The sequence below is a fragment of the Diadema setosum genome, chromosome 10, assembly GCF_964275005.1.
Source record: "Diadema setosum chromosome 10, eeDiaSeto1, whole genome shotgun sequence".
Taxonomy (NCBI): Eukaryota; Metazoa; Echinodermata; class Echinoidea; order Diadematoida; family Diadematidae; genus Diadema; species Diadema setosum.
The window spans coordinates 10,634,366-10,654,439 of record NC_092694.1 but is presented as its reverse complement, the minus strand read 5'-3'; the positions used below and the strand labels follow the sequence as shown (position 1 = coordinate 10,654,439).

At 38.1% G+C, this 20,074-nt stretch overlaps 2 protein-coding genes across 2 annotated transcripts in view; one reads left to right on the top strand and one right to left on the bottom strand.

Annotated features, from left to right (window-relative positions):
- LOC140234334 (small ribosomal subunit protein eS7-like) overlaps positions 1–20,074 on the bottom strand; it is a 463,926-nt gene that overhangs the window by 131,308 nt on the left and 312,544 nt on the right. The window lies entirely within an intron of this gene.
- Positions 108–17,516, top strand: LOC140234164 (uncharacterized). The gene is made up of 5 exons (XM_072314236.1): positions 108–253; positions 5,860–6,104; positions 11,783–11,955; positions 14,222–14,399; positions 14,984–17,516. Exons 1-5 carry the CDS (start codon positions 163–165, stop codon positions 15,656–15,658), a joined length of 1,362 nt encoding a protein of 453 aa, XP_072170337.1. The 5' UTR covers positions 108–162; the 3' UTR covers positions 15,659–17,516.

The following is a 20,074-nucleotide window of genomic DNA, read 5'->3' as shown; positions in this document are numbered from 1 at the left end:
CTTTGCCTTTTGGATGCCACATATAAGACAACGAGATACGAGCTTCCCATGTTCTTCTTGGCTGTGAAAACAAACTTTGGATATAGTGTCGCAGGACAATTCGTCGTCCAGTTCGAGACAGTTGCAGCCATTCAGGAGGGACTCCGAACTATTCAGCAGTGGATGATGGAAGACGAAAGGCCTTGGACTCCGAGATATTTCATGACAGATTTCTCGGAACGGGAGATACGAGCAATTGAAGAGACCTTTCCAGGTAGAGTAGAAAATGTAGATAACGTCGTTGCGGAAAATGTATAAATCCGTTGTGGAACGTTCTACTCATGTTAGAAGTTACTCTGATTTAAGATGTAGGATATTACGATCTCTTCCGTGAGGTCGTCATGCAAAATTAATACTGCGTCTATTCACTTCGAGGGTTTCATCCATAACCGGTTCTTTTGTCATTCAAATACATTTTCAGTCAGTCTAACTTGTGTTCATGTAAATCAAATCTAAAAAGTAGCCACTGAGATTGGTCGAAGAGAAGTTTGTTCCAACGTCATGAAGCGGTAATTCATTTCGCGAAAGACGCGAAGGGGATTGCGCATTGTCGCTATACCAGCATACTTATAATCATAGAACAATTAAGGAAGCAAATCAGCACAATGGTGCTGATGTTCTATTACATAAGCACATCTTTCATCCATTGCCCATGACCGTATGTTTCATATGTTTTAATGACTATGATGGTATACAGGATCATTCATTTGCTGTTAAGCTCCCTGAAACTAGTTGCACTCCAGAGTTACCATTTTCACTCATCCATTTAATTCAATTCAAAGGTTTTATTTTCAATTCTTTCAACAGAATGCACAAAATTATAAATTCGACATGCGTTTGAACGAATGACACATAGACAGCAAAGGGAAACGTTTGTCACTATGTCATTTCAAAATGAGGCAATTTTCATACTAACATATTTTTACATCCTGCAAAAAGTGGAGGTACCCACTCAAAAGACTATGCTTGTACAATTTGGGCACCTCACAGGAGAAAAAATTAGGTGAAAACTTAACTTCACATTTGCGGGAATAAAAAAAAAAATAAAAAAATAAAATTAAATATATATATATATATATATATATATATATATATATATATATAGAATTGGAAAGGGGGGGGGGAACAGAAATAGAAGTAAAGAGACGACTAAAAAGACAATTAAAAACAAAAAGCCTAGATCAATCGATACATTCAAGATCAAATCAAGAGAGTCTATTAGCCATATCATTCAATCAATTCAATTCAATTTTTGTTTTCCACTCATGGGGTGGAACACCCTCGTCAGCCAAAGGCTGGTTTTCAGAGGGGTCCACACATACAAGTTAAAAATACAAACATTATACATACAGTACGACAAGGATATACATCACATAATATGCAAAGAACAAGAAACAAGGTATAAGCACCATGATAGCTTGTTTCAGACACAAAAGAAGAAAAAGGAAAAAAATATCTACATGGCCTTAGATTACGACTTAAAAAAAAAAACAAAAAAATAAGGGCATGTGACACTGAATTTCAAATACAGAAGAGAATCGGTATTGCTGAGATATTTTGACTGTGAATTGATGATTAAAAAAAAAAATGGTTTAAACTCCATCCGGTTACGCATCCTATATTCATTATCATTTTATATATTCATGTAGTTGTTTTTTGAATGTATCAAGGGAAATATCAGAAGAAATATGTCGAACTACATCATTCCATAAAGAAGCACCTTTATATACAAAACATCTTTTACCATAATCTGTTTTAGGGCGTGTAATGTTCAATTGCATGTCGCCCGTCCTTGTGGCATAATGTGATTGACGTACTGTAAAGAGTTCATTCAGATACTGAGGGGCAGTATGATGAACACATCGATACATAACTTGAGCTAAATGCTTTGATCTGCGAATTTGCAATCGATCTAGTTTTAATGGTGAATACAACGATCTACTTGGGAATAACTGATTCACCTTCAACACTGCCCTCAAGGATCGGTTTTGCAGAGATTGCAACTTATCTAAATTTGTTTTGTTGGTGTTTTACCCACACCACAGGACAGTCATCAAAATGAGCTTGAATAACAGATTTGTAAAATAATGCAGCTGTTTTCTGAGTAATGAAATATCGTATTCTTTTCAATAGATACAGATTATCATGAAGTGTAGAGCGCTGAAAGCGACGAGAAAGTGATATATTATACAATATAATTGTAAGGAATTGCTGATAGCAGAACATATCATCTGTTCTGTGAGATCACGTGTAATAGTATACAAGTGTGCACCTAAATAAACAAGGGATGTGATGAGGAATGCCGCAAAAGACGCGACCTGACATACCTATGAAGAATCAATCGGATCATGGTGCTTACAAACCTACATGCTATCAAAATTAACAAACAAACTTAGTTTCTTTCTGTTACATCATAACACTTAGGGAGGAATGATTTCAATATTTTTTTTTTTTTTTTTTTTTGTAAACGAATACAAAGAAGGATCATTTTTTATGTCTGGACAAAGGGTGTTCCAGAATCTTGGACCTGTATGAATACATGTCTGGTGAGGTAACACAGTTCTAAGGAGGGTCAAATGAAATTCATTAGACTGTCTTGTTGGGTAACTATGGTATGTCAGGATACGAGGAAACATAACATCAAATAACGCGAAGAAAATTGCTATTATAATTATACATAAATTGTCTTAAATGAAATAAAAACAAATCTTCATTTTCCAGAATCTTACTTTCAAAAAACAAAAGCTGTATGAGAGCAAGGAGCGGCATTACAAATGATTCGAAATACTTTCTTTTGTAACAATAAAACCCTATCTAATATAGGTTTTCCCGGTCAATTTCATACTTTTGTCATTCAAGTTCCTATTCCGAGCATTCGATTTCACGCATTCCACTCTCGCAGCACTGAATCAGCAATCAAATTCAAAATCCGGTCATTCGAATTCACTATCCGAGCATTCAAATTCACTGTCGGAGCATTCAAATTCACTATCGGAGCATTCAAATTCACTATCGGAACATTAAAATTCACTATCGGAGCATTCAAATTTAAGAGAGGAGCACGCATTTCATCAATGAGCAGTCAAATTCATGTCAAGCTGGCGACGGAATCTAGTCGGTCATTCAAATTCGTGAATAGGCAACCATGTTCCAAATAACTGCATTCAATTTAAAAGAAGTCCTGAATTTAGTTAGTTTGGGGTCGTGTATGCATGTGTTTCTCATTTGGCTCTGAATATATTGGGATTTATGATGATTATCTATTTTGCAGTAGAGGTCCACGTGAACCTGAACTCGCACTTAGCAAATAGGAATATACAGGCACATGTCCCTCGGATTGGACATAAAATGGAGGTCCCACGTGTAAGAGAGTCACAACTCATGCACGTAAAAGATCCCACTTCATTTATTCATCGCAAAGAGCAGAACACCAAACTGGACCCCATATTATGGAAGACCACCTTTTGCAGCTGAATATGGGTTATCCAGCCATCTTGTTTGATGGAAAACGAAACAAACAAACAAAAATTAGGCACTGTATATGCCTACAGACGAGCATAATACGGAGGGTTGGTTGACACTTTCGAGGAAAAAAAAATCGACTATATTGAAACTGATACTTTAACATTTTATACGTGTTGTTTGTTGTGTATTGCTGTCTTATTGATTTACTTTTGCGGGATCATGTGAGATCATTGTGTGTCAGTTTGTCTTTAAATTGATGAATTGTCATTATCATGATTATGTGGTTGGTGTTGGGGCGTTGTCAGCATGCAGTATCACCAAGAGATATGATTACTAGTCGTTGTGTTGCTTGGATGCACTGATGATGGCTGATTGGACATTGCAATTTGAAATTTATTGAGATGAAAAACAAAGAATACGTGAACAGAGAACAATGTAGAACCTGTAAACAACCATAATTACACTATATGCAAGCCTTTATTGATTGTGTTGGCCCTTTTCCCTTTCTTAAAAGTCTACTCCATTTTCCTCGTTAAATTGATTGCACGAAGTAGGAACTTGATCGCCTAAAAATGAATTTGAACGCTCCAAACAAGCTCATTGGGACTATCACGTGACTATCGCATGAATTTGAATGCACGAGTAGGAAAGTCGGTGCTCGCATTTTGAAATTGAATGCCCAATAGTGAATTTGATTTCACGAAAACGAAATAGAACGCCCATAAATGAAATTGAACGCTCGGATTCTGAATTTGAATGCCCGAATATTTTCGCGTGCGTGCGCTGCGTGAATTTGAATGCACATTAATGAATTTGAGTGACAAAAATATGAAATTGACCGGGAAAACCTATAATATTTGATGCGTGTTTCCTGATGCTAAAATTCCGTAATTCAAAGAAGGTATAATATCAAAGACGAAAACAGTATAAGTAAAGAGTGTTGGGGAAGAAACAGTTTAAACCTATCAATGACGCCTATATTACGTTAAATAATTTTACAAACATGATCTACATGATCCATACAGATCCACAACGCTCCTTTCCACCCTCCCCCCCCCCCAAAAAAAAAAGAAACGCTTTTATATGATAATTGCATGTATTTAGCATATAATTTTGTAATCATTTTTTTTTTTAGGTATACATACAAATGGCAATAATGTCTAGTTGAGAAAAGAAAAAAAAAAGAAATCATGAGTACCTTTTCTCTCTCATCAAGAAACTGCAGCAATGCACATCAAGGACATTGTAGCATATATTTTTGTGATAGGCCTAAATGGGAATTTCATCTCACCAGACTTAGTAATCTATTTCCTCCTGATCGAAGCCTCTTGGGAGGTATGTCAGGGTGTCGATATCAAATGAATGTGTCTATACATAGTTTTGTGAAATGATGAGGGTCATTGTTTTGCCTTCAGGCATGATGTATATGACATATGCAACGTTTTCACATTAAAAAAAAAAACAACAAAAAAAAAACGAAATTTCAAATCCTCGTAACGTCCGACGCGACGTTGCGAAACGTTTTGAATATTTAATGCAAGTATAATATACCACAATGGTTACTGTTTGTGCTATCATATTTTAGTTTTCCAAACATCATTCGTATGTCAGTGTACTCCATGAGAAGAGAGAAGTTATTTGATACTATCCTTATGCTGTAAAAAAACGTGTGATTTGCATTTTCCCACGTATACATCATGCTTTGTTAAAGGAGATGGCGAGTAACTGATCAGTATTTATCAGTGGGAATGCTGGGGGATGATTGTTCGAATTCTTGAAGGATGCATTAAAGAGTACATTATATAATGTATTGTTGTGTGAAAATAATTTGCTTCAGAACGGTCGCGTGTTCAAATAATAAGCAGTTTAATGCCCCGTCAGTGTACAGGCATGCTAGCCTGGAACCATTGAACTGCACATTACTAGAATATGAGACCATTCTGAAGCAATTAATTATCACACAACAATAGACATAATGTACTCTAAAATGAATCCAACAAAGATTCGAACAATCATCCCCCAGCCTTCCCAGTGATTCCCACTGACCAGTTACTAGGCACTCCCTTTAATATCACATGATTCAGTATTCAATATGACTAGTTGAAATAGTTGTAAAAATAGACATTATTGTTGGCCCTACAGCACAAACTGTAAGGACTCGTTTTTTTCGTTGTCATATCCTAACCGCAAAGTCCGTCTGCCTGAAAATTAAATACATACGAAGAAACAATCAGCAAGTGAATGTGCGATGTGCTAACGTATATCGTTACATTCAGCAACAGCAAGATTTTTCAGATGCAGGTCGAATGTCAATAAGTGAAACATATTATTGTTACTATGTGTTTCAATCTTCAGGGTGTCATGTCTTTTTGTGTGACTTCCATCGAGAGCAGAGTTGGGTCCGCTGGGTGGCGAAGTCATGTAATTGTGTTCCAGCAGCCTGCAAAGAGAATTTGCTTTCTATGTTGCGTAAATGTGCGCATGCTGTGACACCTGCAGACTATGAAAGGGCCCTGGAATCCCTGAAGACATCGCAGATCTGGATGGATAACAAAAGGTTGCAGACCTGGTTTTCCAAGCAATGGATCCCACACAGTAGGGTGAGTATCATTCTGTAACTTAAACATTGTCATTATTATAGGAAAAACAAAAGCAATAAAATCTAAGCAAGCATGCATAACCGCGTTCATGAAGAGCAATTATGTTTTTCATTTAGATGAACAGCACAATATTGGCGTTGATAGGCCCTTGTGGAGCCGGGAAATGTGCAAACACCGGGAAATGCGCAAACGCCGGGAAATGTGCAAACGCCGGGGAATGTGTAAACGTCTTGCCGGGAAATGTGCAATTCTCTAAATTTCATCAACGGGAAATGTGCTAACGTGACGCCGGTAAATGTGCAAATGTTCATTTTACCTATATTAAGCACACATTGGACAGATACTCTCAATCAAACATGTGGATGAATCATTACTACCTTTATCCCATGTATCAGCCACCACCTGTCTATAGTGACCATTTGTCCTTTTTCTTAACATTTTCAACATTTCTTGTAAACCTCACAACGAATTTTCACTAGATTTGGCAGATAGCATCTTAACAGTGATATGGTCGTAATTTGTTAAAATGAGTCCCCCCCCCCCCCCACGCACACACACCATCACCGAAGGAGGAGGATGGGTTGAAGTCTCAAAGGTCCTGAACTATGGATTTTTCCCCTCTTCTTCTGCCGAACCGAAAAAAGATAGAGCAAAGTTAGTGCTTTTAAGAGATTAATGACTGAAATTTCATCTTTGATTATAGTGGATCGAGGAGAGCCCTGAATTGGGGGGGGGGGGGGGGGGTGACGCAGAGGAGAGGGATTGTCCACATTTTCAGCATCTTCATAAATGTCACTACAGATTATCACCAAACTTCGCAGAAAGCATGTTTACGGTGATATGATCCCTAAACTCTGGATTTTGTCCTCTTCTGTCAAACCGGAAAGATAGAGGTAAGTTAGTGCTAATGAAGACGTTAGTGACTGAAATTTCACGTCTGATTATGGTGAATCCGGGGGAGGGGGAAATTAGAGGAAGAAGGGGGTTTTTCCACATTTTCTGCATCTGTTTTATAAATCTTTGACGAATTTTCACCAAACGTGGTAGCATCTCTAGGGTAATATATAGAATCCCACTTTGTTCGAAACGGCAACAAGTTCAATTTGTTCCTTTTCCTCAGAGCGGGGGCTAAGACGAGGGCAGCCACCACGTGACGATTATAGCAGACATGAAATTTCATCAGATAATAATTATGAAACATTTTTCTAGAGCGCAAATTACATTCAAGTCTCTGAGCCTTTTAGAAATGAGAAAAGACAGATTATGCATGTAGCCCAGTGGCTACTAGCACACAAAATGTCCCGGTGACGCGAAAGTACACAGCCCTATACAGCCCCTTCTTAGAGTTTATGCAGTCAGTGAGGTCCTGGTGAAATCCTTTGTTTTGCTTCCTGCCAGACTTCCCTTGTTTTCTCGTGGTCAATTCCCCTTCCCAAGAGAAGATTGATTGACGACAGTTTATGAGTTAAGCAATTAACTCCCCCATAACAGGTCCATAATCCTCAGTACCAGAGCCCCACCCCAATAAACTGAAGGTAACTAGTGTGAGGAGGCTCCTCACCCCCTAATTTTCATGTGCAATGATTCCGGTGTTAAGAAGTAGTCAAACAAATTAGAGACCATTGGTGAGCAATGTGGACACTGGCTCTTTGTCTCCTGCCCCTTGTTTGATATCGTTAATTATAAGTATGAGGAAATTGACAGGGAACACCACAGCAGATTTTGCATAGGAAATAATGGCAGGAGCTAATGGGACATTTCACCAATGGGATTTTATTATTTTGTGGAGACACTCCCAAAGATCAAATTTAACCAATGAAATAATGGTAGGAAAAGAAAATGTGAATAGTTAATTAGGTATAAAAGAGCATGTTAGAGAGTTGTTTAAAAAAGTTGGTGAGTGTCAGAATTGGTGAATGTCTGAGCTGACAGGAGAGAAGTGGCAATCAAAATTCGATCGAGCTCCTACACATTATGTAGAGAAGCAATTAAGAGCTGCAGAGTATTTTGGAACTTTGAGAGTTGTTTGAAGCTTGAGGAGACAGGAGCAGATTTTTGGTTGGAGACCACTAAATTGAGTTGGAAACCCCCTTCCTTCACCCATCATGTCCTCTCCAAATTAATTATCAACCTGCACTGACACTGTGTACCTCGCTGACATAGAACTGTGAGCGTCATTCCGATGATGTTAATCGGACTGTTTACATGATTTAATTCGGCTCACCCAAAGCCAGAGTGTAATGAACTCGAGCGACAGCTGTTTGGTTGGCGTCATGGTCATGATGGTTGGAGCGTTCCATCCGACTGAGGCAAAGCATGGACTTATTGTTGTAGGTCCATGGGCAAAGTAAAGTGACAGCGACTGTGTTGATGCTGGACTCCCCACGCCCCTGGTGATGAACCGGTTTACAAGTTTGTGGTAGATGCAGATTTCCGACTGGACACCCCAGCTCATCGGCGATGACGACATCGACATGCGGAGGAGGTCTTCATGCGTCTACCAAAAAGACGTCGAGCTAAGTGGCCACACCCCCACTAATTTCATTTTCCCAAATAACCAAACCCCTTCCCCTCCCGTAGAGTAAAATGGTCGTAAAGAGTCTCCTGTTAATGAGCATTAAAGAGATGAGTGCGAGAGACAGGTTCAGTTGTATTATGTATTATTGATTAGTGTTGCAAGGGTGACAAAATGTCGTTCAGTAGATATTTGCAAAAATGTGTCATGAGTTGTAAAAAGGAAATTGTTTGTGAGCAATTCATTATGTCAGGCCTACGGGAAGGCCGGTGAATAAATATGCTATTAGAAGCATTAGGGTTAAATATATAAACTGTACCCTTGTTCATATTTTGTCCTTACTCCTGTGGAGAAATATTAGGTCCCTTTTAAATTTTGGTATTGTACATTTTATGATGACTGGTGTCTATGTGATTACCTAACCCCCGACCAGTACAGAGAGAAGCTAACTGACCAGACCAACATTTATCCGCCTCTGTACAACATTGGTCGCCCCCTTGAGACAATTTGGGGTTTGGGGGGTTAGACTCATATGTAAGAACACACAGATACAAAAGAAGGAAATTACTTAAACACATCATTCAACAATTTACAAAACAATAGAAGTTACTTTACAAACAAATGAGACTTCAATAAAGACTTGAACTGGTGTAATAATGAACATTCTCTGATATCATTGGGGAGTTGATTATTATATATTCAAATGATCGTTGACGGTCGTTGACCGTATGACTTAGTTGATACATTAACCGGTTTTGAATATTGTTTGGTGCTTGAGCGAAGTTGTCTGGCAGGTTGATATTCTTGGAGGAGCTGTTGCAAGTAATGAGAAGCTAACTGATGTTGACATTTATGTGAAATTACAAGTAACTTGCAAACTAAGCTATCTTTGACTGGCAACCAGTGCAACATGTGTAATGTTGAAGAAATAGAGTCACATGTGTGAGTTCGGGTAACCAATCTTGCAGCTTAATTTTTAATTCAATGCAGTCTACCTAAACTGACAAACCATATAACAATCCACAACAATTATCAATTCTACTCATTACAAAAGCATGTATAAGCCGTTTAGTCGCAATTTCATCAAGATAACGTATAATTGAAGCAATTCTTTGTAGTCCAAATGATGCTGTACAACATATACTGTTAATATGATCGGTCAAATGCAGTTGATCATCAAAAAGAACCCCTAAATTGGGTGCACATGTAATAGGACGAAGAATAAACTCATTGAAAGTTATCGGAGGAAGCAAACTTCTTGTCCTGAAACGTGAACATATATGTAGTAATTCATTTTTTTTTCATTGATTGAGAGGCTGTCGAAGACCAATCAGCTATTGCACGTAAACATCAAAGGAGATCAACCTTCCCAATTTGTGATAAAATTGATTCCTGTTCTTCTTAGTTTTACAGAAAATTTCTTCAAATTTGATTATGTATTCCTTTTGTCGTTTTCAACAAATACCTGAATATTGAGGGGATGAGATGGGGGTGGGGGGGGGGGGGGGGCTCAAACTCCTCCCACCTTTGGGGTTGGGAAGGTGAAAATTTGTCATAGATTTTTTAAAGAAGAGGGAGAAAATTTGGAAAATGTCCCTCATCCCCCTCACCCGACCCATCCCCTATCAGAGCATCCCTGCACCCGCCATAATCAAACATGAGATTTCAGTCCTTAAGGTCTTCATAGCACTAAATTTGTTCTTTTTCGAATCTACAGTAGATAAATATCAAAATTAAGAGTTCAGGAACTCTGAGGCTTCAACTCACCCACCCCCAACTCCCCTCCTCTTCGGCGGGGAGGGGTGGGGGATAATTTTAACAACTCAACATCAAAGTACAGTGTAGGTGAAAATCAGTAGAGATTTTTCAAGAACAATGTGGAAAACCCCCCTCCCTCCTCCGCCTCACACCCCACCTCCCTATCAGGGCACCCCTGGATCCGCCATTATCACACCTGAACTTTCACTAACACTGCATAGCATTAACGTAGTTCTATCGTTTTTGGTTCGACAGAAGAAGATTAAAAATTCCAGAGATTGGAGGCTACACGGGTAGGGAGGGGAGTTGAAGCCCCCCCCCCCCCACATGGACTCGTGCTCTGCATCTCTGGATTTGTCATTAGACTTGAAACTACTGTCATCAATGTCTTTATAGTATATAGAATATAAGAAGAATTTCTGGGAAGAAGTGCAGGGACTTTGAGGTTCCCCCCCCCCCCACCCATTTTTCGGGGGGGGGGGTGGGAGGATGAGTAGTCTAAATAAATTGAGGTGGCCCATTGCCATAATGGTGCTACCTGCCAATTATGTTGAAAAATCTGTCAAGGATCTTATTAAGAAAGTATTAATGGTGGAGGTTCATGCGCAATTTTGACATGGAGTTTGTCGATCATCTTTATACACAGTATTGCTAGAGTAAATGATTTGCTCATTCCCGACTAAATTTGCACATTTCCCCGCAAAACTTAACTTTTTTACATTTCCCGGCGTCGTGTTTGAACATCTCCCATCGATGAAATTGCACATTTCCGGGCGAGACATTTGCACATTTCCCGGCGTTTGCACTTTTGCCGGCAAGACGTTTGCACATTTCCCGGCATTTGCACATTTCCCGGCAAGACGTTTTGTACATTTCCAGGCGTTTGCACAATTCCCGGCGAGACGTTTGCACATCTCCCGGTGTTTGCAGATTACCCAGCGTTTGCACATTTCCCGGCTCCACAGCCCTCCCATTTTCTGACACTCTGGGCATGGAGCTACCAATTGGTAGCTCCATGCTCTGGGCGAGCCATGATGAGTCAGCATCTTGCGCCAGTTTTCTTTCGTGGTGGATGAAGGTGGGGGAGGATCTTCGGAGCTTGGAATGTGCATATGCCGGGAAATGCATGCAGGTTTCGCCTGGAAACATGCAAACGTCGGGAAATGTGCAAAGATGACCAAGGGAAACGTGTTAAATATGGAAAACAATTACATCACAAATATTGGATGTTAGATGGTAATTCACCAGTATTTGAAAGATGAATTATATCCATGCAAGAAAACATGACCAAAGATGGTTTACCATTAACAATGCAGTCAGAACTAGAGGATTACAGTAGTACACGCGAACACTTTGACTGTCTTTCATTCCTTTCTTTTTCTGTTTCTTTGTACTAATTTTACAGCGGTGGGTGTGGGCCTACAGGAACAATGAAGGCATCCAAGTAAACACCAACAACGGACTTGAAGCTCAGAACAAGGTATTCAAGTATGCCTTCCTAGAAAAAAGGAAGGATGCGAGCGTATGTGGCATGTTGCACTGCCTGCTGACGGAATATCTTCCAGCAATGATGCAAAAGTATGAGGAATAATTCATATTTTTTTCTTGTTTGTGAAAAGATGAATATTACGTTTGTTTAAACCTTTTTCTCGTTTGTTTGGATTTTCTTTGCTTGCTTGTTTTTGTTAATCACGGGTCAGTGTTTACTATCTAGGGAACTCCACGATTAATAGGTAATGTCTGTAATAACAAGTGTAAATGTTCACTATTGAAGAAGTAGATAACAGAGAGAGAGAGAAAGTTCAAAGTGAAATTGGAGTGAATTATTAGTGAAAATGTGTATTTTCACTAATTTTGAAGTGACCTCAGGAATCACTTGAAGATTATGTTTTGACGCGTATAACAACATCAACTTACTAACGAAAAAGAAATCACCACAAGTGTAAAACCAAATTCAATTTGATGATCTGAATGAATTTCCCATAACCAACTTTAACTGTAATTCATGATAAGAGAAACTGAGTGGAACTGAAAAGATTTGCAATCATTGCACCTATTCTACTGCAAGAAAATCTTTACTTCTGGACTTGAGTCTGTTCATATACGGGTGCTCAATTGTACTGCTATTCCCACCTTCCTCCTTCAAGCAATCCCAGTTCATACACATGAGTGATCTAATTTCCAGTAACTGCAGTGCCTGCATACAGTCAAAATCTTAAAGGCATGTGTAGTATTGAAGTAGTTCTATGAGTTTATGCGGTTAATGCCCCAGTGAAAATGACATTGCATATCACTAAATTTAGGGATTGCTGGGGGGGGGGTGGACATTAACACGGACGTATTGACGTTCACATTCATTTTGCGATGAACTGAATCTGCAATCACTTCAATCAAATCTGAAACGTTGTCAATCAAATCCGTATAAAGTTCTCCAACTTCGCGAAGATGTCATTCAATATCGCGATAGACGCAACCTGTTTTTCTTAGGAGTAATGGAATAGGCATGGTATCAATTATAGTTTCACCCCACAATTTGTACGTAAATGATTATGTGTTTTACTTCTGTTATATTTTCATGTTTTTTGTGTGTGTTTGCTTGTTGGTTGGTTCCTTGGTTGCTTGGTTGTTGTTGGTTTTCTTCTTCTTCTTTTTTTTTTTTTTTGGGGGGGGGGGATAGGTACATGCGTAATTATTCGTGAAATTACATTCCAGCCTGTTCATTTTCACTGCCATGGGGTGCAACACAGCATCATTGCCTTTGATGAGAATACCACACAGTACCTGATTTCTTTGTTGTGACATGCCGCTGATGTTTTGTTCTTCCCAAATATGCCCTGGATTTTCTTGTTGGGAAAAGTATAGACTATTGTGACACTTGTAAGGATGCTAAGCAAACTGGTATTTCAAATGAATAAAGGAGAGCAGATCTCAGCGCAGTTAGTGGTTTTATTCATTAGCAATCAGAACATGTGTCTGCACCGATATATATGATTTTCTTTTCTTTTTCTGTTTCTCTCTGTGAATTAATAGATGTTACGCATTTTTGTGTGACATGCGCTCGCCGCATTTATCACGTCAACATCTTCTGCCGCTGGCAATGCGGCCGCTAACCTTTCAATCTAAACTTCAATGGATGAACTCGATTGGTAATGAAAGGGCTTGTATAGTTCTGGTTGAGACTAAACTTAAGGTTTCTATCATATTTTTTTTTTTTTGTGAGATATTGAGAAACTTCTTACGAAATAAGAAAGAGCATGTAATTCCATGAAGATTTAAACGTTTATTTCATGAAAATTGATTTTGAAATGGCAAAGATATCCAAAATAGAGCGATTCTAATAAAGTGTGGAAGCCACATTACGATTGTTTTGTTATACTTTGTTTTCTGATGTATCAGATATTTAAAATGAACTTTGAATTCCTCTTAAAATGGTATGTTCTGTACTGTTCTATTTGTGTTTTCTTGGTATAAAGCCCAATTTTCATCTCCATCAATACTGTACCATCCCTTAAAATGTTCTTGTGAAGGGAAAATGGAAATTTGGATGCTCGTTCAAAAGCCGCTCCATCGCCTGCCAACGGAATTGAATACTCGCGGCGTGAATTGCTGACTCAAGTGTGGAAGTGAATGATCGCATAACTTCTTTCATGGAGATGTATTTTTGCCCAAATGTGAGTGGCCACATTTTCACTTGGCTTGGCAAACATTAGTAACTGCGTAAGCCTTCATTATGGTGAAAAATATTCACTATCAATATTTTCAGTTTGATTGGAAATAATAGCATTGAAGTTTTCATAATAAGAATGTACCATTTGTGCTTTTGATCGCATTTCATATAATAAAGATACATCAAGGAGAATGTGAGCGCAATGGGATGCCTGGGAAGAAGTTACAGTGAGGCAATACCAGAGTACCTGAAGGACAGACCAGCTGGCTTCATAAAGCACTGCATGAAGAAAGTGGAGATGGCAAACACCCTCGAAAAAGATGATGTTCTCAAGATATCAGACAATCATTATCAGGCATGTTTATCATGATTTATTGGGTGTATGTCTATGCATTGTTCTTTGTGTGCGTGAACATTCATGTCTTCTTTAATTCTGCGATAACTATAAATCGAAAATGAGTCAATTGCATAACTGTAGACCTGCTTATAGATACCAACAGAGACATATCCTCCCTATCATTTCTTTGCAATTAGTTTATAATTATCTATATCGTGCACAACACATTGGGGCCCTATTTCTTCTATTTCATTGTCTTTCATCTATACCGATTAGCACGCTCCATTGTCTTGTCCCAGGTGACATGGTGTAGCTGGTCCCAGTTCATTTTCATACTATATCATGTGAGAAATGTAGACTGTTCCAAAGGAAGTAGCAGATGGCATGTTCAAATCGTACCTATTTCAATCATTTCTCTTAATCTCGAAAAGTGCACACATACCATTGAATGTATAGTTTACAGAGACTAATACCAAGAAAAATTGTTCAAACAAAATCTATATTTGCAATGAACGCATGAACAATGACGAATCTGAAGAAAACAAACAAACATGAAGACTGATGTGTATTTTGTGTGTGCAATGACTCTCATGATATTGCAGGTAAAGAGTGAGGTCTTCTCCAAAAAGAAGATGTATGATGTCTACCTGAAGACCGAGAGTGGGCTCCCGAGCTGTGCTTGCATGGATTGGTCGTGGTCGCACCTTCCGTGCAAGCATATGTTTGCCGTTCTTCTACATGGGCAAGGAGCAAATTGGTTGCAATTGCCTGAGATGTTCAGAGAGTCACCATTTTTCACCCTCGACAAGGAAGTAACATCTTACATTGGGATGACTCTTGAACCTGACGTGCATCATGAGGTGCCTCCAGTCGATTCGCAGTGCTCACTAGAGCCGTTGGAAGGAAGGGTGGGCCGAAAATCAGCCACGAAGCGGATTGCTCTCAGATGCAGAGAGAAACTGGACCTTATCAAGGACATGTCGTACATGTGCGACAATGTAGCAATCCTGCAGTATGCAGATGATCATCTAACAGCACTCGTAATGACACTACAGGACATGATGAACACAGATGAAGGCTTAGTCCCTACCCCTGTTGTGCACAGTGTCAGATTCAAAAGAAAGATCACCCAGAGCCAGAGTAAAAGGGTAAAGGCTGCACGAGATCTACCTTTGCGCAAGAAGAAATCACAAAGACGAGTTGGAATGGCAGCAGACCGGGCAAAAGTAAACAGAAAGATCGCTACTACCATTGCTTTCGTGGAGGAAGAGAAATGAATGCTGTTTTCTTTGCAGTTGTACCAACAGATGAAGGACAACATTTGAGTAGGCATACATATCATATATTCACCCGATCTGGTAGGTCCTTTAAAAAATGAAATGGTGTTAGACACAGCTCAATGAAAATAAAACAGACAAAACCAATGAGTTGTTAACAACCATTACCGAGACAATTTGTTTTTGGATACTAAAGTAGTATTGGATATGTACATGTATTACAAATTCTTCATGCTTTCACATGTTTTGCATGCCACAAAGATATAACATGTTGATAACCGTGCGGGTTGAACCACAGATCCATTTCCAAAATGATGTTGTGGAACAGCTGATTTGTTTCTCTTTCATGTCTTTGCAAGTTTCAAGCATGAGAGTGTGGTACTATCATAATTTCAAGTAATATACCCGATATATTGTGCTAAACAACAAATACATTCAAAGCGCAAAGATCAATTGTTGAACGCGAATGTACAATGTCCAACGTATATTGTTATACTGATGTTCGGCACACCAGCTGACATGAATATCTTTTGTGTGTGTGTGTGTAATACTGTATAATGTACTGTTATTAGAGCTATTCACCTTTCACTTACAATGTATTTCACAAAGGATTTACTGCATGGTCGGCTTTAGTTTATTTCTGACCTATTTTCCAATAATGCCCAATCAAAAATATAACTCCTCCATAATTTCACAATAAATACACTAATTTTTACTTAGAAACACAGACTCATTATTCTTTTGTTTCATGAGAGTGATGGAAAACCGAAATCCACTTGCCAATCAGAATTAATTATGGCTACTGCATAGCAGTTAAGATGCAAATATCAATAAAAAAAAAAAATTGCACACTGTATCATAACAATGCATGGTTTGGATTACACCAAATGTTACATGGTACTTGTAATTGCTGTGAATTTATCAGATTTTGTTTCATTTCATAACATACTTTCACGTAGTACAAGTAAATAGAACGATTTTGCAATACTGTTCATAATTTTGTTTAACGAATGAGGATTAGTAAGATCGAAATTTCTTTTGCTAAATGCAAATAAACTAAGATGAAAAATTGTGTTTTAAAAGAGAGAAGTAGCAGACGATATTGAAAACGTTTCATATTACAATTACACTGCAACACACTGTGTAACAGCTTGCGTTTAAAAGAAAAAAAAAAATCAAAATGAGAATGTTTGCATGTAACTGAACTTTTATTGTGTTGAGGATGGGGTGTTGGGGGAACACTATTGTATTTTGTTTGTTTTTGCTTCCTTTTTTTTTTGGGGGGGGGGGGAGTATGTATCTAATGGAAAATAATTCAATATTTCATATTGCATGGTTAAAGGTATCATAGATCGATTTGGAGAAAAAAAAATATGTCAGGATAGTATGTAATCATGGCAATGGGTGTTGTACTTTAGTTCTGTCTGTGATGTGTGCGACCGAGAGATGTATTGTTACAGAAGAAAAATAGCAGAAAAGATTTCGCCGTCATTCAAATCCGATATGTTGAGTTTGTAAATTTTCTACGCGACGATATCTGCAGATTTATATGTCCTTTCTTAAATGCGACCGACTATATACTTGAAATGAATTTGTCAAGTTTGCTGTTTACAGTGGCAAAAGATTCGGTAATGTCAGAGCAGAAAAAAATCTTAATTCAGTCTGAACGTGGTAGGCGTGTATTGAATAAATGTTCATTATATTGAACATGATCTGGTATAACAACAAATTTGAACCACTGAAATACTTGACTGACGAAGGAAGAAAGCATCAAATTAATATGCAGTAAAGTACATGTATACCCTGTAAATTCTCCGTACTAGAAAGGAATATGAAAATATATATCATATATATATAATGTTTCCTCTATTTTGTACGCCTGCACTACACTTTCTGATAAGTATCAAAGTTGAAAGTCCCACAATGCATAAATATATATATATATATATATATATATATATATATATATATATATATAATATATACATACATATATATATATATAATGTATATATACATACATACACACATATATGGTCGGCGGAACGGTGGGGGCCATGGGGGCTCGGGCCCCAACCATTTTTTTTTTGGGGGGGGGGGTGCACCATACAAAGGTAATTATGGTGTCATCACTTTGAGTCCCCACACATTTTTTTTTAAACCATGAAGTACGTAAGTGACACTAAATAAAAATAGGTAGAGCTTTTGAGGTGTGAGCATGGTAAGGTTATACTACGTTTTCACACTGAAAACCTTTATCTCTTTTATTATTTCTTATCATTTTTGTTTTGTGTTTGTTTCTTTTTTTAACTTGTCAGCTATAGAAACCTGGAAATAGAAGAGGCCAACACTTTTTAAAACGCTCCGCCGGCCCTGTATGTTTTATATATATATATATATATATATATATATATATATATATATATATATATATATATATATATATATATATGTAATACATGCATACATACACATATACATACGTACGTACATGCTCATTGCAATTTGATGTGATTTGAACGGAGGGAAATCTACACATTTGTGTGTATTCGGAGTCCTTATAAATTTCGTGTTCCCTGCCCCCTCCCCTCTCCATTTCCATCTGTATGCATGCCTTTAAGTTACAAAAAGTCTGGGTTCCTTCACTCACCAATACATGCTTTTGATTTTAGTCCTGCATTGTACAAGTACAGGCACGGTATAAACTCACGAACCGCAGTATACAAATAGCGTCTGAAATAATTCAACAGCTAGACACATCAGTGAAAAAAAAAAAAAAAAAAAAACCTGAGAAACGTGATTTTCCTTATTAGAAATTAAAAGAAAATAACATTGTGTGAAATTATTTTGTCACATCCAGCTGATTTTTCGTATTGTGCTGCCGTTAATTGTGGGTGACATTAGGCCCTAAGGATTTAAGGAACATGCAAGTTTTGCTCGGTCTTCGGCTGGGTGCATTCAAATGTATTCTGTTAGTCATATTACAGTGTAGTACTTTAGCAATGATTGACTTAAATGTTTTTATTGAACAAAGCACTGAAAAATAAAACATAAAAAGTGACAAGAGAGAAAAAAAAATAAAAAAATGTACTACAGTTAAAGGGATCGTATAGTTTTGGTTGAGACCTAATTTCAGATTTCTAACATTTTTTGGTGAGATAATGAGAAACCTCTTATGAAATGTGAAAGAGCATGTAATTCTATGAGGAATTCAACGTTTGTTTGATGAAAATTGGTTTTGAAATGGCTGAGATATCCAAAAAAGAGTAATTCTAAAAAGTGTGGGACCCACACTTTATTACGATCACTTTGTTTTACTTTGTTTTTGGATGTTTCAGTCATTCCAAACCCGATTTTCATCAAATAAACTTTTAATTCCTCTTAAAATGGTATGCTCTGTACTATATCATAAGTGTTTTCTTGGTATCTTGCAAAAACTTAAAAGCCCAATTTTCATCTCCACCAATACTGTACTATCCCTTTAAGTAAAAATATATGCTGACCCGTGGATATCCACTATGAAGTATCGCATTAATTCCAGCGAACTACCAGTATTCGGGCCTATAACCAGAATCTTGGCTTGGAAGGTGGTTGTTGTTGTTGTTGTTTTGGTTTGTTTGTTTTTTTGTTGTTGTTGTTCTGGGTTTTTGGTGTTTTTTTTTTTTTTTGGCTTATCCAACTAATCTGAATATAAAAAGAAGGAATATTGTTGAAAATATATATTGAATTCCGTCACTCTACGCGGTATCGCCACGGAGGTGTTAGTACTACTCTCTCGATCACCATAAAAGCGCGGATTGGGCGCGGGTTCAGCTTGGGCAAAGCTGGCTGGAGGCCGAAAAAAAAAAGTCAAGTACATTGTACTAGTAATATTTTTCTACATGCATGTTCATCATAATTATATGCACAATTTAAACATTTTTATCACATTAATTCAATTGTCTGCATGCGCGAAATAGTTATCATGGGCAAACCTAACAAACCTTCATGTCACTTGGCGACCCCAGCATCAAAGAAACAGTATGGCTTTGGCTTACTGAAGATGTTAGAGCGCTGCGCGGCATTCCGACAGTACACTTTATTGTTTTAGGGAGATACCCATTGTAATCGACGTAAAAAAAAAAATACTGAATACATGTCCCCGTGTTTTCCGTGCGCTGCATGCCCCGCCCCGAAGGAATCTCCCAAATATATGAATATTCATGATGACGTCAAATGACGCGGGGTCGGATCCGTGCCCATACAGTCCTTCCCCACTGGGCGCAGCCATGAGCTCAAATTGCGGTGTCTCAGCCGACCCCCCCTGCTCTCCCCCACCCCACGGGTAACATGTTTATCGCGCACTTGTAACAAAGGTTCGCGCACTAAGCAAGCATTCGCGCACTCAGTACGAGACGCCCATTGGCTAAAGCAACC

Bases quoted from the DNA above. Each gene is read 5' to 3' on its own strand.
- LOC140234164 (XM_072314236.1), top strand. From the start codon at position 163: ATGATGGAAGACGAAAGGCCTTGGACTCCGAGATATTTCATGACAGAT. The intron at 254-5,859 runs GTAGAGTAGAAA...TTCAATCTTCAG, and splicing joins AATTGAAGAGACCTTTCCAG to GGTGTCATGTCTTTTTGTGT. The intron at 6,105-11,782 runs GTGAGTATCATT...CTAATTTTACAG, and splicing joins AATGGATCCCACACAGTAGG to CGGTGGGTGTGGGCCTACAG.